Source organism: Aplosporella prunicola (assembly GCF_010093885.1).
Source record: "Aplosporella prunicola CBS 121167 unplaced genomic scaffold K452scaffold_7, whole genome shotgun sequence".
Classification (NCBI taxonomy): Eukaryota; Fungi; Ascomycota; class Dothideomycetes; order Botryosphaeriales; family Aplosporellaceae; genus Aplosporella; species Aplosporella prunicola.
The window spans coordinates 391,878-419,493 of record NW_022983535.1 but is presented as its reverse complement, the minus strand read 5'-3'; the positions used below and the strand labels follow the sequence as shown (position 1 = coordinate 419,493).

The window sequence follows — 27,616 nt, the reverse complement described above, 5'->3', positions numbered from 1 at the left end:
GGCAGTGGTGGACGGGTACGTACCGTGCAGCGCGACGACGGAGATGATGAAGCCGACGGAGAGGACGAGCACGACGACGGGATCGACCTTGAGGCCGGGGGACTCGTCAGTGTAGAGCCCTGCGGAGGAAGGGTTAGCTTTCTTCTGTTCTTTGGTCTTGTTTCGCAATGCAATGATGCCTCTGATTGCCCACGCCATCACACCATCATAATCCTCCACCTCCCTTCCACATCTTCTGCCGCTACTATACTACGAAGCTCCAGGAAAAAAGACAAAAGAATGAGAGGGAGAAAACAACATACTCAGCATGGTGCTGCTGCTGCCGCCCGCGCCAGCCGCGCGCGTGCTGCTCGGGCGCGCATTGGCGACCTTGTCGGCGCGGTCGGCCGCGGCCTTGCGGCGGATGGCCGTGGCAGGGCCTCCGGGGGGCTTAGGCGACGAGGGGCGCGCGGTCGAGGAGCCCGTCGCGGGTGGCGAGTTAACGGGAGAGGTGGGGCGGGGAGAAGACTGCGTGACGGACGAGTTAGCTGCTGGCACGGAGTGTGTGTGGGCGATTGGTGCGGTGCCGCTGAGCGGTGGAGTAAAGGGCGATTGAGAGGGCGTCGAAGGACGCAGAGCTCGGCGTGTGTGTTTGTGATGGGCGGGCTGGGAGCGCGATGTGTTGGAGTGGCCTGCGGGCGCGCAATGGGAGGGAGAGTGCTGCTGCGCCAGGTGTTGCTTCTCGAATTGCTGCGTCGAGGAGCGGAAAGATGGGAGCAAATGAGCGACTCACCATGTTGCTTGGAGCTTGGAAGACCTGGACTGGGACGAAATGAGTGAAGGGAGTCGGATGGGATTATTCGTGGACGGGTGGGTGAGGTGGTAGTTGCAGGTTGGATGTTTAAGGCCACGCTTCTGGAATCGCTAGCGCCGGTCCCCTTCCCAGCCGAGCTTGAGCCACCACCGCAACCGCAAAGAATCCGGGGATCCTAACATCTAACATCTCTAACAGACACTGTATCGCAACCACCCCAGAACTTTGCCATTACTACATCACCCCTAGTGAACCCATGAGCCCGCACCAACTAAGCGATAAAAAGCAACCAACGAGTCATCCATCCGCATGTACATCCTTCCCATTCATCCTCTCCGCCCATCAATCCAGTCATCCGCCTGCGTACCATACCGATCTGCCCGTTAACCTCACCCAGGGGTTATCGCAAACACCTTGATCCCGAAGAGTCCGTCCGTCCGGACTCGCAAAAAAAGAAAACAAAGACTATTGATACCGCCCGAGGTTCCTCAAAACGGCTTTCTCGCGCAGGGCCCAGCAGAAACTGAACCCGGGCGCCTGTTATAGTGAAGAAAATGACAGTGATAGGGGGGTGTAGTACAAAGTGAAAGCTCAAGAAAGCCGAGTCCGTGAGCCAAGGAATTTCCCTGCGCAGGAAACGGTTTGTCTCAACGCCTCCGAGTAAGAAGAAAAAGTAGAAAGAATAGGAAAAGACAAACCCCGCAGTAACGTGATGTGCTCCGGACCCGTAATGTTGACGCATAATTTGCTCCCCTGCACACCCGGCCATTCCCGCGCGCCTGCACCCTACCCACACCGAGTAAAAGGACCCTTACGACGACGACAGCGACAGTGACAGCGACGAGAGATCCCCAAAGAAAACCCCGGCCATATTCTTTCCACGCGCCAGCAAGCCAGCCCAAAAAGATCCTTTTTGTCGATGAAAAAGAGGAGAAGCTTGTAGCCGCGAGCAACCAACGTGAACCTGAAACAAAAAAAGCAAAGCAAGTGTGATCCGCGCCTAAGCCCTCGGAGAGACTTCTCCAGGCGAAGAAGAAGTAGAAGAAAAGGCAAAGAGAACAGAAAAAAGGGGTATCCTCCTTTTTAGTTTCCTTCGTTCGACCGGACCTGCTACTCCTTCCCCCCTTTCCCGTGTTCCTAGAAAAGACGACAAGAAAGAGATGATAAACACCACCGGCCGACCGTTTGGCTTTCCGCCTCCTCTCCTGTCTTTGGTGGGAATCATGTGATGGTGATTTGGAACGTGGGTCAATGCCCTTCCCTTCCCTCCCAGGAACACCTGAAATGCAGAAACTCCTCCCCACCGGAATACAAGCAAAAATGAATGTTCAAAACTCCGAATCCTGTTTGTGTGTCCCCTGTCCCCATTGATATGATGATGATGACGATGATGATGATAACACCCCCAACCCAGCAGTAGTAGCAATCCGAAAGCTCCTCTCCCACGCATGCAACCAAATTTCGCAGTCTTTTGGTATCATGAAGGAAGTAAAAATCCCTTACCACTGGGGGAGAAAAGATTTGCTATGTCGTTGTGTTCGTAACTTTTTTGGGGTGGCTAGGACGGGTCCTTGACATTAACCCCAAACGGACGCTTGAACGCCCAGTGTGTTCTTGGAAGCAGTGCCCCAGACAGCGCTGTTGCTGCCCCAGCCGCTGAGGCTGACGCCCTTGTCAGCGACGCTGGACGTCGGGTTGGACGAAGTCGAGCCCGAACGCTCGTTGGCGCTGTGCATGGCCGCGTCGGTGGCCGTGAAGCCGAAGCTCAGGGGCGACGGCAGAGGCGTGGTCGAACGCTTGCTGAGGGCCGGGTTGGCGGCCTGGGCGACGCCCTGGGCGGGACGCGTGCCAATGGGCGCGACGCCGGCGCCTGGCGCAATGATCGACTGGCGGGGCGGCGAGGCGCCGGTGGGCGACGACGTCGAGGTCCGGCTCGACTGCTGCGCCGTCTCGAACAGGCTAAAGGAGCCGGTCGGGTTGGACGACGGCGAGGAGGTGCTGTTGGCGCGAGAGCGCTGCGCGCCAGCATTGGCATCCTTGCCGTCACGAGCCGGCATCTGGACCGAGGAGTCGCCCTGGCTGCCGATCTTGCCCTGCATGCCGAAAGGATCAAAGGCCAGCGGGGAGCTGTTGCGGCCGGCCAGCGTCGTCGCGACCCGGACATCCTGGCTCGACGTGCGGTTGCCGCCCTCGTAGATGGCCGAGCCATCGCCGTACAAGGCACGATGCTGGCGCGCAATGAGCTCACGGCGGTCTTCCTCACTCATGGCATTGGGGGACATGGAACGGTCGGACTTGGCTCCCGAGATATCTGATAGAACACCTGACCGGTTAACCAAAAATTTCCTATTTTTCTATTGTCCATTCTCGATTTCCTTACTCCGGTTGTATTGCTGCTCCTGATGGTAGTTGCGCAGCTCCCGCTCCCGCTGCGCAGCCATGCGCCGCTTCGCCTGCATCATTTGGTCGGCGTCGTTGGGACGAGGCGCAAATCGCTGGTTGGCGTAGAAGCCTTGGAGGTTCTGGGCCGAATGCGAGCGGATGCCGTCGTAGTCGCTGACCGAGTGATGACGCTGGCCGCCGGCCATGCGAGGGTCTACGGAGGCGTCAGTGACGGTTGCAGCTTTGCGCCAGAAGGACATGTCGTCTTACCGAATTCGCCGTAAGCCCGGCCGCCGACGGTGGGAGGCATCGAGTCGCGGCGAGGACCCATCATGGGGTTCACGCCGAACATGGGCATCTTGCCGCTCTTATAGAGGTTGTCAATGGCACGCTCGACCTCTGTTACACAAGAACAAAAATTAGTGTCGGTCGTTTGCGATGGGGCGTGGTAGTCCGCGGCTAGCCGCTGGGATTGGGGTCGAGTCGTTCGACCTCGGTTCAAAGGGAACACCAAGGCGGTGGTGTGTTCTGCAAAGTCGACGTACCCTCTATTTGAGACCCAAAGGCAGTGGGCTCCTCGCGCTGGACGGTCGAAGAAGTGCCTGTGCGGACTCGGTTATCATCACGGGCGTCGAGAGAGTCGGAGGGTCGAGGCATCGGGAGCGTACCAGAGCGCGACGGGGGCGCGGGCGTCTCCCAGGACGGCTGGCGACCGGGCGCGGACCAAGGTGCGTTCTCGTAGTAAGCCATTTGGCAGGCAAAAAAAAAACCTAGGCGTGGGGTTTGCGGAGAGTCGGTGCAAGTCGCGCTGCGGGCCTGGGCGGAAGAGAAAAACCTCGGAGGCTTTTTGGACGGAAGGGGTCGTCAGCAGGAAGGGACAATTATGTACAAGCGTTGTCGGCGTTGGGGGTGGTCGGTGTAGAGGGTGGTATGGGGTCAAAGTGGGTGCACGCAAAAAGATTTCGCGGGAGGATGGGCGGGCGGCGTCGGCCTAGGTAGCACGCACCTTTTGGGGGCTCTCGGAAGGGCGGGCGCGGGTTGGGCGAGGTAAAAGGAGTGACCGTTCTGCACTGCGCACCGTCCTACGGGGGGTCGAGGGATGGTCGGGGTGGAGAGAGGTAAGAGAAGTGTGTCGAGCGCGCAGACATCCAAGGTCACGACAACGGACGGAACGGGCGCTCTCAGGAGGCGATGGGTCCCGCCGACGCGCGCTAAGCACACTTCATTTCCGACATCTGCGCCATAACCCCATCTCAATCGCCGCTCCCTTCTGGTGATGCATGACGTTCCCCCAGCAAAAAGCTCCGTGCCTCGCCTGTTACTTATCCACGCCCGGCGCCTCTTTGCCCCGCATCCTGCCACTCTTTTTGCTGATCACACGCCCGCCCAGTCTCGTGTTACACCTTACAATATCCTGAAAGGCGCTTAGGGGAACTTCAATTAGCCTAAATTTTCAATCTCGAACCACAGCCTTGTACCACATCACTAGGTAGTTATAGCGACAACATGGCCATGCGCATCCATGTTGTTATTGTTGTTGTTGTTGTTGTTGTTGTGGGTTGCGTGTGTGCGTCATGGATGTACCGACGTACCTGCCTACCTTCCTACCTTGGGTTGGTTGTTCCTTCCCTTTCATCTCCCCCACGTGCAAACCTTGGACACATTCACCTGATTCCTCCTCACCTTCTCACTGAGCTCACATGCCATACCTACGATAGTCACCCGCCATTCCACCATTACGTGTGCCCGTGTCATCCCCGAGACAATATGGAAGTCCTCTATCCCGGTTCATCACATCGGGCGTTAAGTGAAAAAATGATCAGCCATGTCGCAGCTGCTCGCTCTCTGCTTGATCTAAATTAATCCCGGTCCACTTTCCATAACGTCTTTCTCTGTCCCACTGGCCATTTTTCCACACAGCCCGGACGTCAACCTGTCAGCAACCCCTGTGAGCACTCTCGTCCAACGCTTGCCCCACGCTTGCCCCTTGCTCAAACAGAAACATCCAGTATCACAGACGCCGCAAGCGCCATTGTCCCCGGACGCAGAAATTCTGGCCGGAGACAATTAATTAACCCCATGGGGCGGCGTCTATCCGCTACAGCAATCAACCGTCAATCATAAAACAAAAGCTCATTACCACTTTTTCTCTCTCTTCTCTTGTCTTCTTTTCTTACTATTACTACTTTACTTCTACTACTACAAGTCCTTTGTCCTCCTCTCTTCCGTCCACGAGCAACAACAAACAATGCCAGACCTCAGCGTCCCAACAACAACCGCGCCGCAGACGCAAACCCAAACGCATTCCCACCTCCTCACCCTCCCCCTCGAGCTCCACCACCTCATCACCTCGCACCTCTCCACCCCCGCCTACCTCGCTCTGCGCCTCGCCCACCCCCACTTCTACCACGCCCTGCCGACCTCGTCCCCGCACCCCTCGACCCAGCCCCTTGACTCCTGCGCCCGCCTCGCCATCCGCACCTACCTCGCGCCGTACCTGCAAGAAAGAAGAGGAAGCTGCGGTGGTGCCTCCACCGCCAAGAACAAAAACGGAATCAGAACCGAAAACGCCACCGCAAACGAAGACGAAGACCAAGACGCAGACCAGGACCGCCCAACCCGCTGCGCCCTCTGCGGCCAACTCTACCCTCAACGCCTCTTCTCCAGCACCGCCAGCCCCGCATGCACGACCCAGGACTTTAGCAATACTACCACCGCCACCACCACAACTACAACCGCACACCTCCCCCACCACCGCCACCGCGAGATCCTCGACCTCCCCGACCGCGTCTGCGCCTGGCACGTCGGCCGTCTGACGCGGACCGCCACGCTCCCAACGCCACAGCCACAGCAGCCACAGCCACCACCACGACACCCGCGCTGGACCTCCCGCACCGAGCCCATGTGCATGCACTGCGGCGTCGTGACCGGCTGGCGCGCCTGCCGCTGCGCGTGCTCGACATGCGGCGTCCGCACCGCGCGCACCTACACGCGCTGGGTCGAGGCCGGGAGCGGCGAGGTTGTTGGTGGCGGTGGCGGTGGGGTTGGGGGCGCGGCGGTGGCGTCCGGGAGCCTTCGAGGAGGAAGAATAGGGGCGCAAAAGGGAAGCTGGCGCTGCGTTGGGTTTGTCTTCTGGCGGGATACGCGCGGCGGGCTGTGGGTGAGGGAGCGGAGGGCGAGGATCGATGACGACGATGCTGGTGAGTGTGCTAGTTTGTTTGTGTGTGTGCTGTTTGCTGCTGCCTACTGCCTGCTGCCTGCTGCTGTTACGCGGCGTTTGCTTGCTTGCTTTCGTTGGTTGCCCGGTTTATTGGGTTCGGTTTGGTGCTTCGCTGCAGGCGCAGGACGTCTGGGCGTATGGCACCGAAAAGGGGTACCCGGCTGCCTCGATGTATCGAATGGTTTTTGCGGATCGTAAAGTAAAAAAAACCCCTAGCTGACGGTCTCTTTCTCCATAAGCAGGAGATACCAACACCACCACCTACACGGTCGACGAGCCCGTCGTATTCGAATAATAGAGGCGCGGACGTTGCGCGCGTCGTCATTTTGCTACAGAAACCCACACACAGAGAGGGAGAGAGACAGAGACAGAGAGTTCCCAGCCCACCCAACCAACCAACCAACCAATACCTAAAACCTAAGCCAATCTTCTTCGTCGTCGTTCCTTGCGTCGTATCATCAAAACAGAGGAAAAAGAAAAACAAGCAACAAAAAAACATGGGGGGGTATATTCGTCCATCCGTCGTCGTCCGTCCGTCACATCAGGCAGCTGCTCACGCTTCTTCTTCTCCTTTTACCGGGTCCGAAGCGTGGTGTCCTCGCCCGGCAGCGACCGGTTGCACCACATTCGTCCAGCCAGCCGGAACCACGCATACACACACACTCATACACAGCCCACGTCTCACTGCTTCTCGGCGGGGTACTGCTGCCTGTCGACGGCCCTCCACTCCTCGTGCAGGAGCACCTTCTCGCAGTCCCTGCTCTCCCAACCGGCAGCAGCGGCCGGCTGGCCCAGCTGCTCGCGGCCAGCCAGGAAGCGCGCAAAGTCACGGACGCGCAGGGCGCACCACCACTGGGCGACGCCGCTCGCGACGGCCAAGCAGGCCACGACGCCGAGCAGGGTGTTCATGAGGACGAAGCAGCGGTCGCGGCTCCAGTGGCCGCCGGGGCCGTCGCGGGGCTCGAGGGCCGAGGCTCCCCCGGCGGCCGAGGGCAGGCTCGGCGTCGTGGGCGGGTGGAACAGGTTGGGGAAGTCGTTGGGCCCGCACAGGGTGCTGGGCAGCGTCGAGAGGAAGGTGAGCAGGATGATGCGGGGGATCGTCGTCAGCACCGCATCGAGGAGCAGGTGGTTGGCAAAGATGGAAACGAGAGTTGCGGATCGCTGCAGGAAGAAACACCGAGGTATGACGTTAGCAAAGCTTATTCTTATTCGGGGTTGCGGTGCGGCGGAGGTCGGAGGAGAAGGTGGTGGTGGTGCGCGCGCTCGCGCTCGCTCTTTGGGTCTGATGTCAAGGCGGAGATCATCACTGCTGGAAGCGGACGTGGGTCGGATCGAGAGATCAGGCAGCCAGCAAGCGGGTGGAGTGCTCAGTGCGCAGTCCAGACGGCGCGATCGCTGGCGCGGCCTCCCTCATCCGTCTGTCCATCACTCGCTCCCGCACTGGCCGCACTGGCCGCCCAGCAGGCCAGCAAAGCAACGAAAGAAGCAAGCACCACCACCAATGCCTTTTTGCATGTGTTCCAGAGCAGCGCCGGTGGGGAAAAAGAGCGTGTATGTGACGTACCCGAATGGTGCCGACGAGGCCGAGTAGACTGAAGACGGCGGCCAGGGCGCAATAGAGCGTCAGGTGGCGGGCGAGGTGCAGTGGCTCGTCGGGGAGGTAGACGGTTGCGAGGGCGCAGGTCGAGTGGCAGAGCAGCGCGAGGACGCTGAGCAGCAGCGTGAGTTGGCTGCGCGCGGAAGAAATGCAATGTCAGTTTGCTTTCTTTGGTAGCAACATATAAACGCACCGCCGGCTGGACTCGTGGGCCATGGTGTTTGTAGTAAGCCGGTAGGTAGGTAAGGTCGTAACAAGGTGTGTTATGTTGTTGGTGGTAGAAATAGCTAGGTACTGGAGGAGGAGGAGCCGGAAGGGCCGGGAGCTGGCGGATAAGCAGCGGAAGTGAGGGGGGGAGGGGAAGGGAGAACAAAGAAGCAGTAGTTGAGTATGGAGCAGCGACAGCAAGCAGCAAGCAAGCAAGCCAGCAGCGCGCGCGGGCGATTGAAGAATAAAAAGGCCTGCCTGGGCGACTGGCCCTTCCTCTTCCATCCTGGCTCGCGTGAGCTGCGCGCGCATTCCTAATCAAGGCTCCATCCACCAAACGCCGCCCGACGTGCACGGTGCAGCCCTATCCGTCGCTCCCGAAGCCAAAGCCACTACTTTTGCTTCCTTCTTTTCTATCCGCGACATGCCTGACTGACTGTGAGGGAGAAAAAAAAATTCATCCCCCTCTTCGACAGAGACCCTCCCTCTCGGACTTGTTCGGAGATGCCCCCCAAGGTTACCCACCATGCACCCACACACCCTCACAACCATCAGTGATCAGTCAGTCCATAATGAAGGAAGAAAAAAAAAAAAGGGCACGCACGCACCCTGGCACCTGGCACCCCAGCGCACGCTCGATCCCCCGCGTGTTTTTGCTCTGTCCCTCGGACTTCCGAGCCTGCCGCTCCGAGAGAGAGAGGGAAAAAAGGCCAACCTACCTAACTACGGCAAACCTAAAACAACCTGTCTGCCTGTTCGCGATCTGAAGGAAGGAGTCGCCAGTTTAGCTAGCTACACTAGCTCCTCGACACGTCCCTTCCACCTCCTCGTACGTGCCAGCCCATGACGTGACGTGACCTCCCTCGTTCCTCAGCCCAGGTGCCCGTGCAAGTAGTGTGTGCAAGTGCGCGATGGCGATGCCTCCCGCCCGTTCCTTCCTGCTGCCGCCGCCGACGACATCGCACACTAAGTTGACGACGAGCGTGCGTGCAACGTGCGTTTTTGGCATCGTCGTCATCGTGTCTGTCGCCTAAACCCTTATTTCTGCTGTACGTAAAATACAATAGGCAAGCAACCAGCCATCGACCTACCGTAACTACCTACCGAGTAGAGTCACAGAAACAGAGTACCCCCAAAAGACTCAAACCCCTCCCCAGGCTACTCTCTGGTCTCCGGTCTCCGACTTCCCGTAAAGTGCCTACGGGGGTAGAGTACCCACCGCCCGCATCTGGCCCTCGGCCCCGCCGCGCCTTCCGGCTCCCGTCGTGCCCGTGTGTACATGCGCGGTACGCGGTAAAGCGATTGTAAGGCGCGCGAGCGAGTCGACTTGTCTTTGTCCTTGTCCTTGACCGGTCCTCGACCTAGGTAGCTGGGAGTAGAAGCACCTAGGAGTAGGAGTAAGCAGGTTAGGAGGAGGAACGCCTCGGCCTCCCTCTACCTTATCCTCATCGCCATCGCAATCGCGATGATGCACGCACACGCACGCACGGCTCCTGCCTACATCTCTACCTTGCCAGCCAGCACAGCTGCTGCTCACGCGAGGGTCTCGGCTCGCGGCTGCGCCGGCAGCGGGGTACAGAGCACTCCTGCCTACTACAAGAGCTAAGAGGGCGTGCATGGCCGTGGGCTAGCTTTCTAGATGGCCATGCCATGTTATGCCATGGACGCGATGCGATGTGATGTGAGTGATGTGATGTCGCGAGAGCGAGCGAATAGGTACTACGTATATCGTCGGTGTATAGGTAGGTGGAGAAGCCCGTCGTCGTAGGTTGCAAATCTACAAACCTACTCTACTACAAACACCTATTTGTCCTCCGTACTCCGTACTCCGTACTCCGCACGTAACTACTTCTTGCGTATCTAGATAGGTAGGTAGGCACCTGCCTGCTTCCATCGAGGAGCAGGTCTCACTCTCACGGCCACGAGCAGCAGTAGTAACAGCAGCGGCGATCAGGGCGCGCAGCGTACCCAGACTGGCCCACTGCCGTTGTGCGTGGCTGCTACTGTAGCTCTCAGAGCCTTCTGGCTTTTGGGGCTGGGGCTGGGGCTGGGGCGCTTTGGGTACTCCGTACCGCGGGGACTAACCACCTAAATTGTCTGGACCCTACTTCTTCTTCTTCTTCTTCTTTTTCTTTGCTCGTTTTCCCTTTTTCCTTCACTTGGGGTTCCCATGTCTCGTCTCGGGGCTTCCATGCATGGATAAAATAGGTGTCTCGTCTCGGAGGCGGTGGGCTTCCGTTCCGCATTGGTGCCGTTTGTTCCGTTGTCGGCCGGACGTGCGTGCGTGCGTGCGTGGGGGATGCTAGGTTTCGGCGTCGGCGCTCGGGTGCTGCTTGCTCCGTCTAGACTACGGAGGTTGGGTGGGTGGTTGACTGTGTACATATACGGAGGACCTACCTACCTATCTATGGCGGGGGTTGTTGGGGGTGGGGGTGGGGGTGGGTGCCGTCTACCTACCTAGGTGGGTGGTACCTTACCTAGGTATATCATGATCTGATCTGATCTGGCATCGTTGACACCGTTTCGAGATGGATGTTCTAGAACAGGACAGGCATCTCAAATAGAGGAGAGGAGAGAAGAAGGGCAGTACGACGGCTTTTCTGCTTAATGGTAGGTGGTAGAAACTACAACCGAGCGTGTATATCTATTGTATTGTATTGTCGCTGGGAGTACGGTCTTGTTGTTCTGTCTAGCATTTTCGTGTGTGCCTTTGGTGTTGTTCGTAGAATTCGCTGGCAAGTTTTGGTGTGAGAGCTTGGGAATGTCATGGACTTCTATCAACTCTAAGCGGGCATCCAGTATCTCAATAAACTGTCTAAAATAGCTCGCTAGCTAGGTATCATAGATATCATACCCACTCGCTCAAAACAACAACAACAACAACAACAACCACCAACCAGGATATCAATCAATCCACCCACCCCACCAACCAACCCATCACCGTCCCCCCTGCATCCTCCGAATCCGCTCCTCCGCCGCCCGTGCCCGCCTTTCCCGCTCCAACCGCGCCTTCATCTCAGGCGTCAGCCCCCTAGCCTCCTCCTCCCTCCTCTCCTGCGGCGTCGCCGCCGCCACAGGCGCGCCCCCCAAACTCCTGCCCTTGCCGACCCGACGCTCTCGCTCCGCCGCTTCCCGCGCCGCCGTCTCCCCCCTCAACCGCTCCGTCTCGGCGCGTCGCCGCTCCCGCTCCGCCGCCTCCTCGGCCGCCCGCTCCTTGGCCTGCGCGGCTTCGGCGTCAGCCCGGGCCAGCGCCGCCGGCACCCCCGCCCCGTCCCAGTCGATGGCGCCGCCCTCGTCGCCCCGCTCGGCGCGCGCTATGCGGAATGCGTCCCGCGTGGCACGGTCGCTGCACAGCTCGTAGGGCGTGCGCTCCTCGAGGTTGCGCACCGCGGGGTCGGCGCGCGCCTTAACGAGCAGGGCCGTCACGACGGCGGGCGCGCCCACGTGCGCCGCCAGGTGCAGCGGCGTCGGCGCGTGGTAGTTCTTCTCGGTGTCGCGCGGGTGGAAGCGGAAGTCGGGCGAGAGCTGGTTGCTCGCGAGGTAGTTGACGATGGCCGGGGCTTTGGAGCGCCGGATCAGTGCTTGCAGCTGCGTCGTGTGCAGTGTGGCTTCTTCCTCTTCGGGCGTTGGCTTGGGTGGCTTGGGCTTGGAGGGCGTCGCGGTGCGCGAAGACGCTTCGGATGATGCTTGCGCTGCTGCTGCGGCGGCGGCTGCCGCTGCTATTGCGGCTTCGTCTACGCGCGAGACCTTGACGCGGGTGAGCTCGACAAAGGAGCGCATGAGCTCGGCTTGGGTGGCGCGGCGGGTAGAGAAGGGGAAGCCTCTATTCCGGGGGTCGTTGTGCTTGAGGACCTGGCCCTCGTAAGGCCCAAACAGCGTGCGCCGGTTGGTGCTGCCCGTCGCACGGATGAAGAGCAGGTCCGCCGAGTCTATCATGTCCTTCCACTCCTTCAGCAGGTTCCGCACGTCCTGCGTGAGCGCTGCCTCGTTGTACCGACGGAGCGACGAACCGGCAGAGTGGGCAGCGCCTCTGGCCGCGTCGCTGGCAGACTGCGAGCCACCCTGCTTCCGCCGGGTCGTGTAGCGGTGGAACGTCTTGTGCGCAACAACGGTAGCCTGGCGTTCGTCCATGCCCGTATGCTTCTTGCCCATCTTGGGTGCAAGCGACACGATCATGGCCGCAAAGTGGCCACCTCCGATCATGCAGAGGAAATAGTGCGGCCCAATCTCTGGCGCGGCAGGTAACCGCACGCCGCCTTCGTCCTCCTCGCTCGCCTTCTTCTGCCCCGGCGGCGGCATAGGCGGGAGCTGCTTGTTGCGTATCGTCTCCACCACGTGCGCCTCCTCCTCTTGCTCCGCGTCAGACAGTATGGCACGATACACACCCAAAGACACCTCACTGGGCAGCGCGGGCGACGTGAACCACAGCAGCGGCGGCTTCCCCGCGCCACGCTTCCTCTTCTTGGGCGCAAAGTCGTCAAACTCGGGATTCGAAATCTTGGCCTGCTTCTTCAGCAGCGCGCTGAGCGTCGTCTCCTTCTCGTCGTCGCTGTCCGACTCGGACGACTCGGAGCCCGATATGCTCTCGTCCAGCTCGCCCACCAGCTTCTCGAACTCGCCCTCTCCCACCGGCTTCTGGCCGCGCATCTTCTGCTTCAGGTTGTAGCCATGGAGGTCGGAGCGGACATGGCTGCGCTGCTCTTGCAGGCTCGGGAAGTTGAGGTTGCAGAGTGCGCAGGAGGTGGCAGCGGCGGGAGCATTGTCGGGCGTCTCGGGTCTGGATTCCGCGGCAGGCTGTGCAGGGCTGGGCGAAGCGGCATTATCTTCTGCAGCCTGGGTCTGCGTCTGGCCGGCTTGGTCCTTGAGGGCTATGGTGGACAGAATGTCTTGAGGGAGGTCGAAGACTGCGTGGGGCCAAAGTAAGTGGGGGTGCGCGGAAGGGAATGGTGAGAGAAAGGGGAGTACCATAGAGAGGCTTCTGCAGAAGCGGGTGTTCCTCCTTCTGAGCCATTGTCTGAGAGGTAAGAAGCGGCGGGCGATTGTAACGAGGAGAGAGAGAGAGAGAGAGAGAGAGAGAGACAAAGAATGGGCGTTGGCGAAACTTAACAATCAGTCGCGCACTGTACGTCAGCGGGGTCGTGGTTGAGTCATGCAAACACCGCGGGCTGTGCTGCGTCGACGGTGTCTACTTGTGGCTTTTTGCGCCATCATTTACATTCGTACTACTAAGATATCTCCACCCAAATTACGCCTTGCTCAGGACGCCCTGCTTCAGCGCCGCCACAGCAAAGTGCGCGCCCAGCGTCGGCCTCGCCCTGAAGCTCTGCGCCGTCTCGCCCGCATTGGCTCCGCTGGTCCAATACCGGTCTCCAAACGGCGCCGTGTTCTTGCCGTTAGCAATAAACGCGTACAGGTCATTAATAAACATCTCCTGCGTGCCCTCTTCCGAAAAGGCCGCCGTCCACATCTGCCAGTCCGTCTTGGCCCATACGACCGCACCCTCGATGGCCACGCCCCACTCGTCGCGCACCGTCGGGTAGAAGGCTGACTGCGCCGTGTACACTTCATCGTCGAACACCTCCAGCCCCAGTAGCTTGTCTGCGTACAGGTTGAACGTCAGGAACCACGTCGAGTTCCCGTACGTCAGCGTAAAGTAGCGCGTCTCCGTGTCATCCGTCACCGCCGTGCCCAGCCCCTCCCAGATCGTGCCGGCGAACTCCTTGCCCTTGTCTGTGTAGTTGGTCGAGCCGCTGAGCTCCCCGTAGGCTGCGAGCCCCACGGCCGCCTTGACGCCCAGGTTGGTCATGTTGGTGAACTTGCCCAGCCCGTCGTTGGTCGAGAACTGGTTGGTGGGGTAAAGGCCGTTGTCGACGAGGTAGTCGGCATAACCCTTGAACAGCTCCGTGTGCGACTCATAGATCGACGCGTCACCGGTTGCCTGCTTGTGGGCCAAGGCTAGGACCATGAGGTTACCTGTCTCTTCGATGGGCATAGCCTCCTCCAGGCCTTCATCGTGGCCGGTGGAATTAGGATAGTGCGTGCCTAGGTCGTGGATGACATAAGGGTGAGGATACGCGCCTGCAGTAATGCGTTAGCCTGTGTTGCATGTAAAGGGATTTCCAGACTTGTTTACCTGACTCAAGGTAGGTTAGTGTCGGGTCAAGGAGGTATTTGATCCAGTTGGGAGCAAACATGTAAAAGAACGGGAAAGTAGGGAAGATGATGTCGATAGTGTTCAGGTTTCCGTTGCTGGAGATCTCCTTGATGAAAGCCCAAGGCTCACTCGTGTCGAGCGAACTCTTTTCGATGGTAATGTCAATACCACCGAATATCTGACGCGTAGACAGTTCCAAGATGGCAGTGTAGTTGGAGCCGCCAGTGGCATCACCAACAGAGACGACCTGAGCATCGAACGACTCAGACTCCGTGACTGCATCATCGTGAATGTCAAGGAAGCGTGAGACGGCACCGATGGTCTTCGGGTACGCTGAGCGGTAATAAGGCGTGTATGCGGTACCCCGGTAGTCGATGGCATCCTCGCGGACGTAGCCGACGACGAACACGACTTGCTGGGACGAGGAGACGGAACCGAGATCCTGGGCGAACCCCACAACGTTGCCGGCCGCAGACTCGGTGGAGTTGGCCAGGGTTCCGTTCTTGATGAACTGTCCTCGGACAGCGGCTGCAGTCCCCGCTTGGTAGGAATCGGTTCTTGCAGCGTAGATCGCTTGACCCCACTGGGCCATCTCGTCTGCCTCAGAGTAGTGCTTCTGTACATTGGCTTCCAGCTCGAACAGTGTAGTGGCACCGTCAGCTGTGTGCGTGATCGTAGTACCTTCAGACTGACCAGTCCACGTGTCATCGATGTCTGAGTATATTTGCACAGAAGGAGATGCTCCGTCAACCCCACTGACACTAACAGTGAGATAGGAGAACGGGTAGGATTGCCGAACCAGGTTGTCCACGGAGATGGGCGAGAAGAAATCCAGCGTGATGGAGGCGGACCCGGCAGTCAAGCTGAAGATGGAGTGGGTCGCTGTGTAGTTCCCACTAACGACGGTTGCAGATTGCGTGCCATCTTCGGGTGAGGGGACACCAAAAAGGTTGTAGACATCCCCATCAACACGAGCAAGAACACTCCATGTCAGCTTATTGGCGTACCAGAACTCCGGTTGGGCGGACGGCAGGTCTGCGGCCTGGTTCCCGGGAAGCCAGGCTGAATCACACTTAGCTGAGGATCAAACAAGATACGCGGTAGGATCGAAGGCGTAAGGCGTCTCGGATGCTGCCGGCGCAGGCTAAGCCGCACCATATGCACCTATCTAAGGCTGCTCGCAGCGGCCCGCCCGGACCGATGGCGTACCAATCCAACGTCCAAAGACGTACGCACGCCAGAGAACATCCCACCGACGATACCCACTGAAATGGAGAAAGTGCTTACCTGAAAGGTAGGGGTTCTTGACAGCTAGCGGAAACGACGGAGGGGTAATGGGACTGAACGTTGCCGCTTTGCTTCCAATCATGAGAACCGAAAGAATCAGGAGCTGCAGCTGCTGTGCAAGGGACGCCATGGCCTCATAGAATTGAAAGATCACGCCAAAGCCCTGGGTGTAAGCGGCGATGAACAAGCCACAACAGAGCAGCGAGGACAGGACATATTTAGTCCTCGCGAACGGGGGGCAATTTCCACCGCCTTGCCCCCTCGGCTTGGGAAGGAGGGGTTGCTTCTCCAAGTCCGCCAAGACATTGCGGAATGGACGCCTGGAGCCGGCATAGTGCTGATGCCATGTGGGTGTCTTTGCAGGTTCCGCCATGGCTGCACGCGATTACGAGCTTTTTCGTGCGTGGAGCCAAACAAACGTCGTCTTCCGAAAAGGGACAGGTACCGGGGGAGCTATGTGTCGGGCCAAACCGCGTAGGACAATGGTTGTGTAACTATACCACGGATGCAGGGCAGGAAAGGCGTTATCATAGGATTTTAGTAACGACGGCCCCCTGACCGCTTCCAGGCTAGGACTTCGGTTGCAACGATGGACGAGCAGGGCTATCTCGCAAGACTGGGTGAGAAATGGGACGGTAGCAGAGCCAAGAGATAGCGGCACAGGTCCAAGAGTGGTCATGCGGGTCGAAAAAGGCCTGGGGGCAGCGTTGTGCGTGATCCTGAGGCGAGATGTTGTCAGCAGTGGTGGAGAGCAAAAAACGACGTGCTAGGGCGCACTTCTTGTGTGAGTGCCGGCCCCACGTCTACCCCATGTTCAGGTAGACGACGTTGACGAATGATACGTAAGTCTGCGCAGATCATGCTGGCCGGTGGAGCCAAGTCGAGGCCGCCAAGGTCGCGCGCGGAGATCAATAATGCGCCGCAGACGGGGATCATGAGGCACACGGCTCGTTGCCGAAGCTGTGCATGCTCTTCCACGTCATTGATGGCGGTCGGGGCGATGGGCCAGAATCCACGAGTACGCGTCTATAGATTAGTGCCGGCTCGTCACGCAATCGCCGTTGGTGCCGTCTTGACCGCCGCACCGAGTGCTGGGTTGTTCCCCGACTGAGTTGTTTGTACAAACATGCCTGTGGCGCAGTTACGTGGTACATAGGTAGCTACGTATAAGCAGTGTTACCTTTGACGTGCAGCTGATTGTGGGTAGGGCCCCGCCTTGTACGAAAAAAGTCCTCTACGCATGCTACCTACCTACCCCGCTCCATCCTCCTTTGCGCCGTACCAATCCAGGGTCACCCATGCTGCTCCACCCAGAATCCGTTGCACAGGCGCGTGCCTCGACAGATATGGCATTCCGCTGTGGGGAGGCCTGTCGATTTGCTCTGCAGAGCCGACGGGAGCGCAGATCTGGTTCCAAGGACGACTCCGCGGACTCCCAACAACCGCGACGGGACCATGCGATGGGGCACAGGGAAAAATTGAGCAGATGCGAATCGGATCGTATTAACCGTTTCTATAACATGGGCCGCTTCACCGTGCCGACCACATGCACTGCTTACGGTCAAGGGAGGTACCTGGCCCTCTGCAACAAGTCAGCGACTTGTCCAACCTCAGCACCATCCTAGCATCGTGGTCGTATGACGAATATGGCATGTAAGCACTACTTATACTCATGGGACAATAATAACCCGTCCACAAGCAATGAAGCAAACGTGCTGCGGAGCGCAACTGAGGCAACTCCTTTGATATAGGGCGCGAATTGATACGGTTGCGACATGAGAAACAAGACGCAGCGCCATCCCTGATCGAACACCCGGAAGATTATGGTAGGTACGGATCCGTACGAGGAAAAGAAAGTGACGAATTTGAAGAAAAAACAAAAATACATACCAGGATCTGAGAGATGCTTGATGCAGGGAATGTCTTTATTAAAAGAGAAATCGTTTTCAAAGCCAGCCCAAAGAGCAAACTCGCAGTGGATTACTCCTTCCCGGAAGCAGCGGCGGCAGCAGTTTCTCTTTTGCGCTGCAGGTATCTTTCCTTGGCGCTGCTGATATCGCCAGTAGTCTTGCGACTCTTAGAGGCGTGCTCCAATTTAGCTCTCTCCTCCGCCTCCTGATCAGCCGCACGCTTGGCCGCTTGCTCAAGTTGAGCCTCCATCATGCGAGTTTGCCGTTCCCTCATAGCCTGCTTGTTGGTGTTGCGGCCTTGGAAGGTAAATTGTTGTGTTGAAGTGGAGGAGGCGGTGGCAGGCGCCGCGGCGGTGGCCTTGGGCTTTGGTGCGACATTAAGTCCGGCAGATAGCAGCTGACGTTTGTCCGCCACTTGACCCTCGTCGTTGATAATAACATCGACACCTTTCTCCTTCATTTCACGAGCAAGTTCCGCGTCAGTCTTCTCCTTAGGCTCCTCGGCAACCTCTTCTGCGGCCTCAACAGTAGCTCCAGGCTTGGGATCGGAAGCAGCAGCCATAGCCTCTTGATGCCTCTTCTCTTCCTCGTTCATCATACTCTTGTAAAAGCCGGACATGCCTGGTCCTCGCTTCTTACGCTCTTCCTCCTCCCTCCGTGCCTCTTCTTCCTCCAACCTTGAAACTTCCTCTTGCTGCTTCTTGTATGCTTCGGTAACGAACTTCTCCTTGTCGGCGAATGTGTCACCTTCGGCCTCCCGCTCCCTTTGGAGCATCTTCTCCTTGGCACGGAGTTGATCCCGTTTCCGAACCTCGGCAGATGCCAGTAGACCTTCAATGTACTTGGGCTTTCTAGCTGCGGCTTCGTCGCGAGCTGCCGCCTTTTTGGCGGCATCTTTGGCATGAAGAGCATCGTATGCTGCGTCGTAGTCGTAGATGCTCGGATCTAATGCTTGTGCTTCTTCCTGGTGCTTGCGCTGAGCCTTCATGGCAGAAAGATCACCATAGGGGCTGATCTGGATCTTGTTAGATTTGTTAGGTTTCGAGCTGGCGGCTTTCAATGGAGGTTTCGAAGGCTTTGACGGCTTGTCAAGGTCGACGACGCCGCCAATCTCCTCGACGTTGTCATCCTTCTTTGCGTTGTCTTCATCATCGGACTCGTCACCACCGAAGAGAGCTTTCGCTTTCGCCTTCGGGGGAGGAGCTTGAGACGGCTTCTTCTTGATATTGAGACCGTATTGAAGGCCTGACATTGTTGAGGGTGGGGAGTGCGAAAAAAAAAGAGCGTGAGGGTGGAGCCTAGGTCGGAGCTCCTGCCCCATACGCTTACGTAATCGGTCGGCTTCGGCCTTTGCCCGACCGTTCGGGGAAGAACCACCCAGCAAGCAAGCACTACGTACCACGTAGAAGGCCGCAATGCTCTTGCTAAACAGATGATCCCAGCTTCAAGCATCTTTCGCGCTTCATAACGCAATGTCATCTCCAGGTCGCGCTGAGGCAGTCGATGCCCAGCAAGACAACGACGAGTACGCCCGGGCACGGAGCTCGAGGTTCAGATTCAAGTCGAAGCGGTCGCGTCGAGACGATGACGGTGACTCTCGCCGTCATAAGCACAGAGAAGGCGACAGCCATCGACACCAGCACCGAAGGAAAAGACGCAAGCTGACGCCGCCTGGCGCGAAGGATGACCCGGAAGCGTACGATGATACCTATGCAGCGAACACGCGCTCCAGCCAGTACATGGACCCTAACCAGGCATTCCGAGAATCTCTATTCGATGCGCTGGCTGATGACGAAGGCGCTGCTTACTGGGAAGGCGTATACGGGCAACCGATCCACACGTACTCAAACACATACGAGAACGAGACCGGTGAACTCGAGCAGATGAACGACGACGAATACGCCGAGTATGTCCGGGGCAAGATGTGGGAGAAGACTCACCAACATGTTATCGAAGAGAGGCAGAAGAGGGAACAGCGCAGGAGAGAGGAGAAGGCGTGGCGTGACAAAACACAGAGAATGGAAGCGGATAGGGAGGGTTTCCAGAGGAATATTGAAGAAAGTCTTCGTCGTGGCGAGGAGCGAAAAGCAAAGAGGCGCTGGAAGGACGTCTGGGAAAGATATACCAAGGAATGGGAAAATATTGCCGCAGCTGCTGCCGATGAGGGGCGGAGCGTAGAGCAACTTATCCCATGGCCGGTAGAATCAGGCAAGATGAAGGATGTCTCAAAAGAGGAGGTCGAACACTTTTTCCGCAATACCCCCTCAACCGACAGCCCTCTGGACAAGGTACTCAAAATGGAGCGCGTGCGCTGGCATCCGGATAAAATGCAGCAAAGATTTGGAGAGCGCGGCATCGATACAGATATCATCAAGGCGGTCACAGCAATTTTCCAGGTCATTGACCGTCTTTGGACTGAAATGCGGGAGAAGAACGCTAATAATTAAGCTCAAGTTTGCGGAAAGCCTTTGCTATTCCTCGACCGGTGTAGGCTCACATATGGCTCCTTACTCAGAAACTATTCCTTGGAAAGCTTTGAAATAAATGGAACCAAACATCAGACTTCACATTCTCTCGGGATACGCTTTATAGGAATACGGGCCTTTGCTCTCCACGCACCCACCACGCTGAGTATGGCATCTCATTAATGGCTAGTTTAAGAGCAACGGAACCTTTGAAATGATCCTGGTATAACAATTGGGACAGTACAAATTTTCCGTACCAACGGAGTTACTCCTTGCTCCCGGCGAGGCCGTCCGCGTCTGAAAAGTTACGAAACTTTCTCAGTTCTCAATCAGCACCTTCAACACGAGGTTCCCATTTTCATCCATGGTCTTTCCAGCAAGTTCGAAGGCCTCCTTCGCTGCTTCGAGGCCTTTGAAGCGGTGAGTAATCATCATATCAAGTCTGGGCAGTACTCCCGCAGATATGACCTTCAAGCCGATAGGGTATGTGTTGGCGTAGCGGAAAATGCCAATGATGTCGACTTCCTTCAAATGTGACGATGACATCGGCAGTGTCTGAATTGGTGTGCCCATGCCCACCATGATGAGTTTCCCCCCTGGCCTAGTTGCCTTTGTACATGTTAGCCATGGTAAAGAGTAGGAGCATTGCTACACTTACGAATAGGCCAGCCTGCATGCAGACCTCTTTTCCAGTGCAGTCAAAGGTAATATCAGCGCCTTCGGCATCCAGTTCACTTGCACATGTTATCTCGAAGACCTCGTCGGCGATGGATCTGGCAGCAGCAAACTTGTCGTTGGTCTCACGCGCCTGAGGCCCTGTAGGAACGACATAACCTTTGGTAGCAAAACCGTTTCGGAGGGCATACTCTATCCGCCCAATATCGATATCGGCGATCAGGACAGTGGTAGCTCCAGACACCTTCGCCATGGCCGCAGTCAGAAGGCCGACTGTTCCCGCACCAAAGACGATGACGGTGTCACCCTGTTCCACAGCCGCACGCCGTGTGGCGTGGATTGCGACAGATAGCGGTTCAAGCAACGCAGCAGATTCCCATGAAACATGCTCCGGGATCCTGACCAAAGTCAGACTCAGCTTGCTAGGGGGTCCACGTGGAAAGACTCACTTGTGACACCATTTTGCCGGATGATTGATGCGTTCCTGCAGCGTCCCTTGGAAGTGCGGCACGCTTTTGGCGCTGCTCCTGAACCTCATCTTCGGGCAGAGGTTGTACCTGCCACGCTGACAAGACCTGCAATCATCGCACGGCACACCGACCTCGAGCGCCACGCGGTCACCGACCTGGTAGCCGGTTACGGCCTCGCCCACGGCGACGACCAGGCCGGCCGACTCGTGGCCCAGCGACAGCGGGCTGACGGCTTGCAGGTCTCCGTTGCGGAACTTGCTATAGTAAGCGACGTCGCTGCCGCAGATGCCGGTGGCTCTAACGGCAATTTGAAGTTCGTGGGGGAGCGGCTCGGATATCGTTCTGGTTTCCTAGAGGTTCAGATTCGTTAGCCGGGATGTGCTTCCTTCAGCTGTTAGATTAGCCCCCATGAGGTAGGCTATCAGCGTGGGGTGTGGAGAAGCGAGAAAAAGCATACGAGGCGCAGGTCCCGCTGCCCATGCAGGACGGAAGCTTGTATTGTCGATTTGCTGCTGTTCTTCACATGGATTGGATAGAAGCTTGCTAAAGCTGATGGCGCCATGATGACTTTGGGTTTCCTTGAAACAGTGATTGACAGAGCAAGCGTTGCTTTTCCACGCGCCTGCTGGGACAGGTATAAATAAGAAAGGCCCTCCTGGGCGCCTATCCAGCAACTCCTGGTGTCCCTTCTACTTGGTACCTCAGGCTATAGTGCTTGTGTACATCCTGGTAAATTCCACGTCACTCCCTACCGATGGCAAAACGGAGAATATGCAATCTGCGGAGACTACAGCAAGCTTATCTTTTCCTGATTATTTCCAAGGTACATTGGGTTAGGTGTGCGCAGAGACTCGTGTTGCGGTACCTGTTGACATGAGAGATTTGCCCCATTGGCGTGCACAATGAGCAGACGCGTCAACGACAATGCCTGTGATTTGTGCCCTCTTTCTCTAATTGTGGGACGATGATAAGGCGACATCGTGAGGCTTGCATCGATGAATACCTAAGAACATCAGGCATGGCTCCGAAAGCCCAATTACCCCTAGGCTCCACCACTTCGCCAAGCATCACACGTGCAAGTACACGACGCCTCATCTACCTCTGGCGAGGAGGCGACGTATGGAAAGCTCTCGGGCCGCTTGCAGATAGAGAATCTTTCGAGCCCGCCGCGCTGGACTACCCTTCAACGGTTGGGGAAATAAACTCGCCGAACGGACATCTTCGCCGTTGTTGGTGAGCGGAGTACACGGGGCTCGAGTGCGCGCACCTGCAGATTGACCCTCTTTCTGAAGGTGCGCCGGTTGCGCATACACACGGGCTTTGTGCGTCTGAGTTGGCTGGGCAGAAGCTAGTGGGTGAATGTTCCAGCCCAGCATGCATACCCAGGTTACAGGTTTAGTGACGGCGGACGTTCATCCCCCGTTTGAGGTGTCTAGGCGACGAGTGGCGATTGAAGTGGCCAACGAGGCTTCGCAGCCGATAAGAATCGAGAGTGGTGATGCAGCTGGTGGTGTTAAAAGATCACCAATGCATCAAGACGGCAGATAAAAGGCGGAGGAGAGCAAACTCGACGTCCTGGCATCAGGTGCATGAGCCAGGTTACCGGGTGCGAGGCGTCGGGATATCTTCCGCCTGGCTCGTGACGGGCCGGCGCGCTTAGGACGGGGGACAGGGATGATGATTAGCCGTCTTTCAACGGCCATCAACTCCGAGCAGGGTGTGATAGGACGCCCCAATTGGTCTGGTAAGGCTTGGGAGTTGAGCGCTTCGCTTAATGTTTCCACGTCTTTCGCTAATCGGCCGGAAGTGAGGTTTTCAATGCATCTTCCGGAAGCCTGGATGGAGTATACCGGGAGACAGTTTCGTCTACGAGTTGGTCTGCCATCTTTTGCGGTATTCTTCTTACCGTGCTTGATTGGAGCCAACTGGCGTAAGCAAGGGCGCCGCCAGTCGATCACTGAAACATATTTCCGGTGATACTGACCAGCTTCCTACGGAGATGAGAAATTATGAGAAGGAGGCTCCGGCTAATTTGCCCGCCTCTTCTAGCTGTCCTCCGTGACATCAACACTGTAAAGGTATGTGGCTTCTTCCCATACCTTTCTGTTTTTGCGCTCTCGCAGAGTAACTAGATGTAGAATTAAAGCTGGTTACCACCATCAACGGTGTACCCAGGAAGCATAGCATAACCTGATTTGAAAGGCGATGAAGGAAAGGCAACCCGAACAAAAAAGGACTATCAAGCTATAGGGCCATAAAAAAAACAATTCAAATGTTGGGTCATTGAAATTATTTCTTTACAATCTTATGTTTGAGGTTGGATTGGCTCACACCGTCTGGCAAGTCTTTTTTGATGGCACTCAGAGGGTACTCTTTCCACCAAACACAACTGCCTCAGACCAGTTCTTCAAGATAGTGTTGATCTCCTCCGGCTTCTCCCATTGGCCGAAATGGTGCGTGTTCACCTCAGCCCTGCTCAGGTTGGGAATGACCTTACCCATACCAGCAGACATCTCTGGCTTGAGAATGTTGTCTCTCAGGGTAGCGATAAAAAGAACCGGGCAGTTGATCGTCGGGTTTTCGAGCTCCAACTCTTCCTTGAAGTTGACCTCGCGCGTACGGTACCAGTTGAACGGACCGTGAAGGCCGTTGCGGGAGTACTGATCAACGTAAAAGTCCAACTCCTGTATTCATGTTTAGTCTTTTTTCCGACTTGAATCGTGGCTTGAAATTTACCTTGTCACTCATCCAGGGTCCCTTTTGGATCTTCTCCAAATTCTCGAGAATTACACCCTTCTCTGCCGTGAAAGCCATTTCACCATTAGGCCCCTTTCCGCCACTGATAACCCTAAGGAACCCAGTCAGCTGCTCACGAGTCTTGATGCCTTCTTCAGGCTCTTTGCTGGCCAAGTTCAGTTGGTACGCAAACTGCGGCACCGGGCCTTTGACCAGATCCTCTAGCGAGATGTAAGTCTTGGCAGGCGGCATGTAAGGAGTGCTGATGGCGAAAACATGCGAAACGAGAGACGGCTTCCACAGAGCGACCCGGTAAACGACGGCACCTCCCCAGTCGTGGCCACCCAGAACAATCTTCGGCGCTTGCAGCAGCTTTGCCAGCTCCGCGATATCGTCCGCAGCACGCTTGAAGCCATAGAGGCTGATATCATTTGGCGGTACCTTTGGAGCGTCCTACATATGGAACCGTTTAGCCTATTGATCTCAGATGGAGGATTTGGATTATGGCGCACGCACCGTACCACCATAGCCCATCATGTCGAGGGCCACGACGCGATATCCAAGCTCAATGAGGACAGGGATTTGGTAGCGCCAGCCGAAGGCCAGATCAGGCCATCCATGGACCTGTTTGACTCAAGACCACGTCAGTGATGCTGTCTCAACACCGGCATACGGTTTGCCGGGTAGTTCAATAGTGACGGACCAGGACAATAGTCGCCTTGAAGCTTCCAGTCTTCGGAACGCCGAGGAAATAATCTATGGGTAGTTAGTTATGTGCACCTGCAACCGGCGGTCAAGTTGCTTACGGTATGTGTGGCCATTGAGCACGGCGGTCTCGTGCGTGACGCGAGGGTCTTGGACCGGGTCAATTGGTGTTGTGGCCATGCTGGAAGAAGTTCTGGAACACAAGAAAGGAAGGTCGAAGGTCTGGGCAGGATGATATTGCGGGGTTTAATAGTGAAGCAGCCAGGCATCCGGTTAGACTTACGTACGTACGCGTACGAGCCCCTGGTTGCTGTGCCACCTGTCATGATTGGGCCGAGGTAGGAGGCGAGAGAGATCGATTAGTGTGCATAGGTATCTCATGATTCAAGACTGATATTTGAAAGCAGCGTACGAGATAAATGACTAAGATGTCAGCATCTGGAAAAACATAGGTTGCAGCGTGAAACCGAGGCCATTGAGTCATTCATGGTACGCGCGGACCTGGACATTTTTACGAAGTGTTAAGTCAATAGGTCCATGTGACGGGCAATGGTGATGAATGGGAACGTTGATCCGCAGAAGGAAGTTGTTGATGCTGACGATGACGCTCGCTTCTGCATGCTCTCCGGGTCAGTGCGCATGCGGCGGCCTGGAGCTCCCATCAACCTTCCCATCTTGCCCCCCGCCGCCGCAACCCAGCAGAGCTACCAAGATGGCCGACGCACAAGAGAACCCGCTCATCTCGGCCACGCGCGCCTCCGACACCAGCCCGCAGATCCAGCTGCATCCCCTCGTCCTGCTCACCGTTTCCGACTACATCACCCGTCACACCCTCCGCCAGCAGCAAGGCCCGGTCATCGGCGCTATCATAGGCCAGCAGCATGGCCGCGACATCACAATGGAGGTTGCCTTTGAGTGCAATCTCCTCTCCGGCGAGAATGGCGACGTGGTAGTCGACGACGAATGGTTCCGCGAACGCCTAGAGCAGTGTAAGTTCCCCCAGCTATGTAGCTTCCGTTGCCCACCTCAACTGACACACGCGATAGACAAGACCGTCTACAAGTCCCCGGCCCTGGACCTCGTTGGGTGGTTCACTCTCGGCGCGCCTTCTGGTCCTTCGCTGCATCACCTTCCTGTGCACGAGTACTTCCACTTCACCCACAATGAGAGCGCATTGTTGCTTCTCTTCCACCCGGAATCTGTCCTCGAGGGCAATGCAACTGGCGGCAAACTACCTCTTACTATCTACGAAAGTGTGTGGGAAGGCAGCAGTGAGAGCAATGACCAATCTGCGGCCATGGACATCGACGGAGGCACACAAGGACAGGACAAGAAGCTTAAGTTCCGAGATCTTGTCTACTCTGTTGAGACGGGTGAGGCGGAGATGATCGCAGTCGACTTTGTGGCCCAGGGCGGTGGCAATGCCACGGCTGTGGATACTTCGAAGGCCGGCGCAGGCGAAAGTAGCAGTAAAGGCAAGAGCAAAGGGAAATCTAAGGCTGAGTCTGAGAGGGAATCTGCGGCAGCTAATGGCACAGCCCCTGACGGGTCTGTTGCCTTGACGTCGGAGGATGAAGAGCGTAAGTTTGGCCTCGCGCGGCTGCCGGTAGAACTATACTGACCACCGCAGTTCTTGCCTCACTCACCGCTAAGGCCAACGCGATCAAGATGCTTCGCGCCCGCATCAACCTCCTGGAAATCTACATATCTAAGCTCCCACCTTCCTATCTTACTGATGCCATTTTACCTGTGGAACCAACCACCGAAGCCCCCAACTATGAGATCCTGCGTTCCATCCAATCACTTCTATCACGCCTTCCACTCCTCACTCCACTGGACCGTACCACGTTCGCTCGCGAAGCCGCTGAGCAGCGTTCTGACGTCGAGCTCACCAACATGCTGGCTAGCATCACGGGATCCGTGTTTGCGACCAGCGAACTCGGCAAGAAGTTCTCCATTGTCGAGATGGCGCGCTCGAACAAGAAGATGAACAGCAACAACCCGTTTGCTTTTGATGGAATGCCAGGCGCGGCCCCGAGTGGAGGCTTCTTCGAAACGATGATGAACCCTGTTGGTGGAAGCGCCGCCTACGCAAGCCCAGGCGAAGGCCGGACGGGCTTAAAGGGCGGTATGAAATGAGAACGGCAGTAGTATTTAGGTAAGGGTCATGACACCGGCAAGAATCCTTTTCCGGGCAGCACAAACTGCGCATCAAGCGATGAAGCTATGAGGCGATGATACCATGAAAGGTTGACGGCAGAGCGCAATTTGCGCGTCTTTGTAGTCCTTTCAACCTTTACGTAAAACGGGCATGGCTGAGGCGTTAAGGATATCATGATATAAGGCTCAGCGAGGGCCGTGGCTGGATATCGAGAAAATAGACATATTGAGTCTAATGGATTTTTTCGAAGGACAGGTTCCGTTCTGTGAGGCAGCTATGCTATGCAGTAATCCTCCGCAGTCCTTGGTCTGACTGTTGCCATTCAATCCCAATGACCGGCTCTCGACCAGAAAAAATCTCCAAGGCTTTTCCGGGATGAGGAGGATTAAATGGCTCCTGAAAAAGATAGGATGTCCTAGGTACATATGCTGCTTGTAACGCCCCCAATGAATGGTAAGGGCTAGTTTCGTCAATATATGAAGGCGGAGAGATGCAGCTTTTTCAGATGGCTATGCATCTGCTCCTGAAGCTTCTTCCGACGAATGCGAATCTGTCGCAAGCACAGTTAGCTGCGCACTGCGATTTAGATGCCACGAGAAACTTAGTTTGGCGTTCCTGGCGTTGGCGACCTTTCCGCAGTTTAGATACGATATTAATTCGTGCTTCAGGGCGGAGCTGCTTCTGGGCCGGGCGCTAGCAGCGTGCTGCTTCCACCCGCTGCATCTGGCCCGTATGCAACCATCGAATCATGGCGTGGGGGTTCTTGCTGGGCGACGTGGCTCTTCCCGTTGTAGTTGGCATCGTTTGTGGTAAAATAGAGCTGCGACGGATCATCGCCCGCGTCCCCGTCCTCG

The 27,616-nt window shown here is 56.9% G+C and overlaps 11 protein-coding genes across 11 annotated transcripts in view; 3 read left to right on the top strand and 8 right to left on the bottom strand.

Annotated features, from left to right (window-relative positions):
• The window catches only part of K452DRAFT_306720 (uncharacterized protein), a gene marked incomplete at both ends in the record, with an annotated part of 972 nt that extends 197 nt beyond the window's left edge, over nucleotides 1–775 (bottom strand). Inside the window, 3 exons of the mRNA XM_033543011.1 lie at nucleotides 24–119; nucleotides 303–729; nucleotides 773–775. Of these exons, the coding sequence (XP_033399800.1) occupies nucleotides 24–119; nucleotides 303–729; nucleotides 773–775 (526 nt within the window). The remainder of the gene's footprint in view (nucleotides 1–23; nucleotides 120–302; nucleotides 730–772) is intronic.
• A 1,595-nt stretch (nucleotides 776–2,370) lies between these two features.
• On the bottom strand, nucleotides 2,371–3,925 carry K452DRAFT_223923 (uncharacterized protein; the record flags this gene model as incomplete). The annotated part of the gene is made up of 5 exons (XM_033536657.1): nucleotides 2,371–3,104; nucleotides 3,174–3,389; nucleotides 3,446–3,574; nucleotides 3,721–3,777; nucleotides 3,844–3,925. The coding sequence occupies 5 exons, from the start codon at nucleotides 3,923–3,925 to the stop codon at nucleotides 2,371–2,373; spliced, it is 1,218 nt and encodes a 405-aa protein (XP_033399799.1).
• Nucleotides 3,926–5,227: 1,302 nt separating this feature from the next.
• Nucleotides 5,228–6,620, top strand: K452DRAFT_285300 (uncharacterized protein). The gene has a single exon (XM_033540090.1). It carries the CDS (start codon nucleotides 5,424–5,426, stop codon nucleotides 6,591–6,593), a length of 1,170 nt encoding a protein of 389 aa, XP_033399798.1. The 5' UTR covers nucleotides 5,228–5,423; the 3' UTR covers nucleotides 6,594–6,620.
• A 456-nt stretch (nucleotides 6,621–7,076) lies between these two features.
• Nucleotides 7,077–8,208, bottom strand: K452DRAFT_296334 (uncharacterized protein; the record flags this gene model as incomplete). The annotated part of the gene is made up of 3 exons (XM_033541902.1): nucleotides 7,077–7,556; nucleotides 7,960–8,125; nucleotides 8,186–8,208. The coding sequence occupies 3 exons, from the start codon at nucleotides 8,206–8,208 to the stop codon at nucleotides 7,077–7,079; spliced, it is 669 nt and encodes a 222-aa protein (XP_033399797.1).
• Nucleotides 8,209–10,905: 2,697 nt separating this feature from the next.
• On the bottom strand, nucleotides 10,906–13,327 carry K452DRAFT_152726 (uncharacterized protein). Its single transcript, XM_033535551.1, has 3 exons — nucleotides 13,165–13,327; nucleotides 11,440–13,103; nucleotides 10,906–11,272 (listed from the first exon to the last, which is right to left on the bottom strand). Exons 1-3 carry the CDS (start codon nucleotides 13,208–13,210, stop codon nucleotides 11,231–11,233), a joined length of 1,752 nt encoding a protein of 583 aa, XP_033399796.1. The 5' UTR covers nucleotides 13,211–13,327; the 3' UTR covers nucleotides 10,906–11,230.
• Nucleotides 13,328–13,444: 117 nt separating this feature from the next.
• Nucleotides 13,445–15,722, bottom strand: K452DRAFT_223453 (uncharacterized protein; the record flags this gene model as incomplete). The annotated part of the gene is made up of 3 exons (XM_033536621.1): nucleotides 13,445–14,277; nucleotides 14,333–15,415; nucleotides 15,641–15,722. The coding sequence occupies 3 exons, from the start codon at nucleotides 15,720–15,722 to the stop codon at nucleotides 13,445–13,447; spliced, it is 1,998 nt and encodes a 665-aa protein (XP_033399795.1).
• Nucleotides 15,723–17,620: 1,898 nt separating this feature from the next.
• K452DRAFT_325364 (uncharacterized protein) lies at nucleotides 17,621–18,802 on the bottom strand (the record flags this gene model as incomplete). Its single annotated transcript, XM_033544771.1, has 1 exon — nucleotides 17,621–18,802. The coding sequence occupies one exon, from the start codon at nucleotides 18,800–18,802 to the stop codon at nucleotides 17,621–17,623; it is 1,182 nt and encodes a 393-aa protein (XP_033399794.1).
• A 730-nt stretch (nucleotides 18,803–19,532) lies between these two features.
• On the top strand, nucleotides 19,533–20,032 carry K452DRAFT_285294 (uncharacterized protein; the record flags this gene model as incomplete). The annotated part of the gene is made up of 1 exon (XM_033540089.1): nucleotides 19,533–20,032. A coding segment is annotated over exon 1 (425 nt), but the record flags the coding sequence as incomplete, so codon positions are not given.
• Nucleotides 20,033–20,069: 37 nt separating this feature from the next.
• Nucleotides 20,070–21,769, bottom strand: K452DRAFT_285292 (uncharacterized protein). The gene is made up of 4 exons (XM_033540088.1): nucleotides 21,618–21,769; nucleotides 21,140–21,510; nucleotides 20,674–21,088; nucleotides 20,070–20,624 (listed from the first exon to the last, which is right to left on the bottom strand). The coding sequence occupies exons 1-4, from the start codon at nucleotides 21,720–21,722 to the stop codon at nucleotides 20,334–20,336; spliced, it is 1,182 nt and encodes a 393-aa protein (XP_033399792.1). The 5' UTR covers nucleotides 21,723–21,769; the 3' UTR covers nucleotides 20,070–20,333.
• A 1,444-nt stretch (nucleotides 21,770–23,213) lies between these two features.
• K452DRAFT_267217 (uncharacterized protein) lies at nucleotides 23,214–24,861 on the bottom strand. Its single transcript, XM_033538833.1, has 5 exons — nucleotides 24,703–24,861; nucleotides 24,600–24,652; nucleotides 24,413–24,520; nucleotides 23,897–24,349; nucleotides 23,214–23,844 (listed from the first exon to the last, which is right to left on the bottom strand). Exons 1-5 carry the CDS (start codon nucleotides 24,779–24,781, stop codon nucleotides 23,521–23,523), a joined length of 1,017 nt encoding a protein of 338 aa, XP_033399791.1. The 5' UTR covers nucleotides 24,782–24,861; the 3' UTR covers nucleotides 23,214–23,520.
• A 452-nt stretch (nucleotides 24,862–25,313) lies between these two features.
• K452DRAFT_223752 (uncharacterized protein) lies at nucleotides 25,314–26,740 on the top strand (the record flags this gene model as incomplete). The annotated part of the gene is made up of 3 exons (XM_033536644.1): nucleotides 25,314–25,590; nucleotides 25,648–26,181; nucleotides 26,232–26,740. 3 exons carry the CDS (start codon nucleotides 25,314–25,316, stop codon nucleotides 26,738–26,740), a joined length of 1,320 nt encoding a protein of 439 aa, XP_033399790.1.
• Nucleotides 26,741–27,616: the final 876 nt, after the last annotated feature.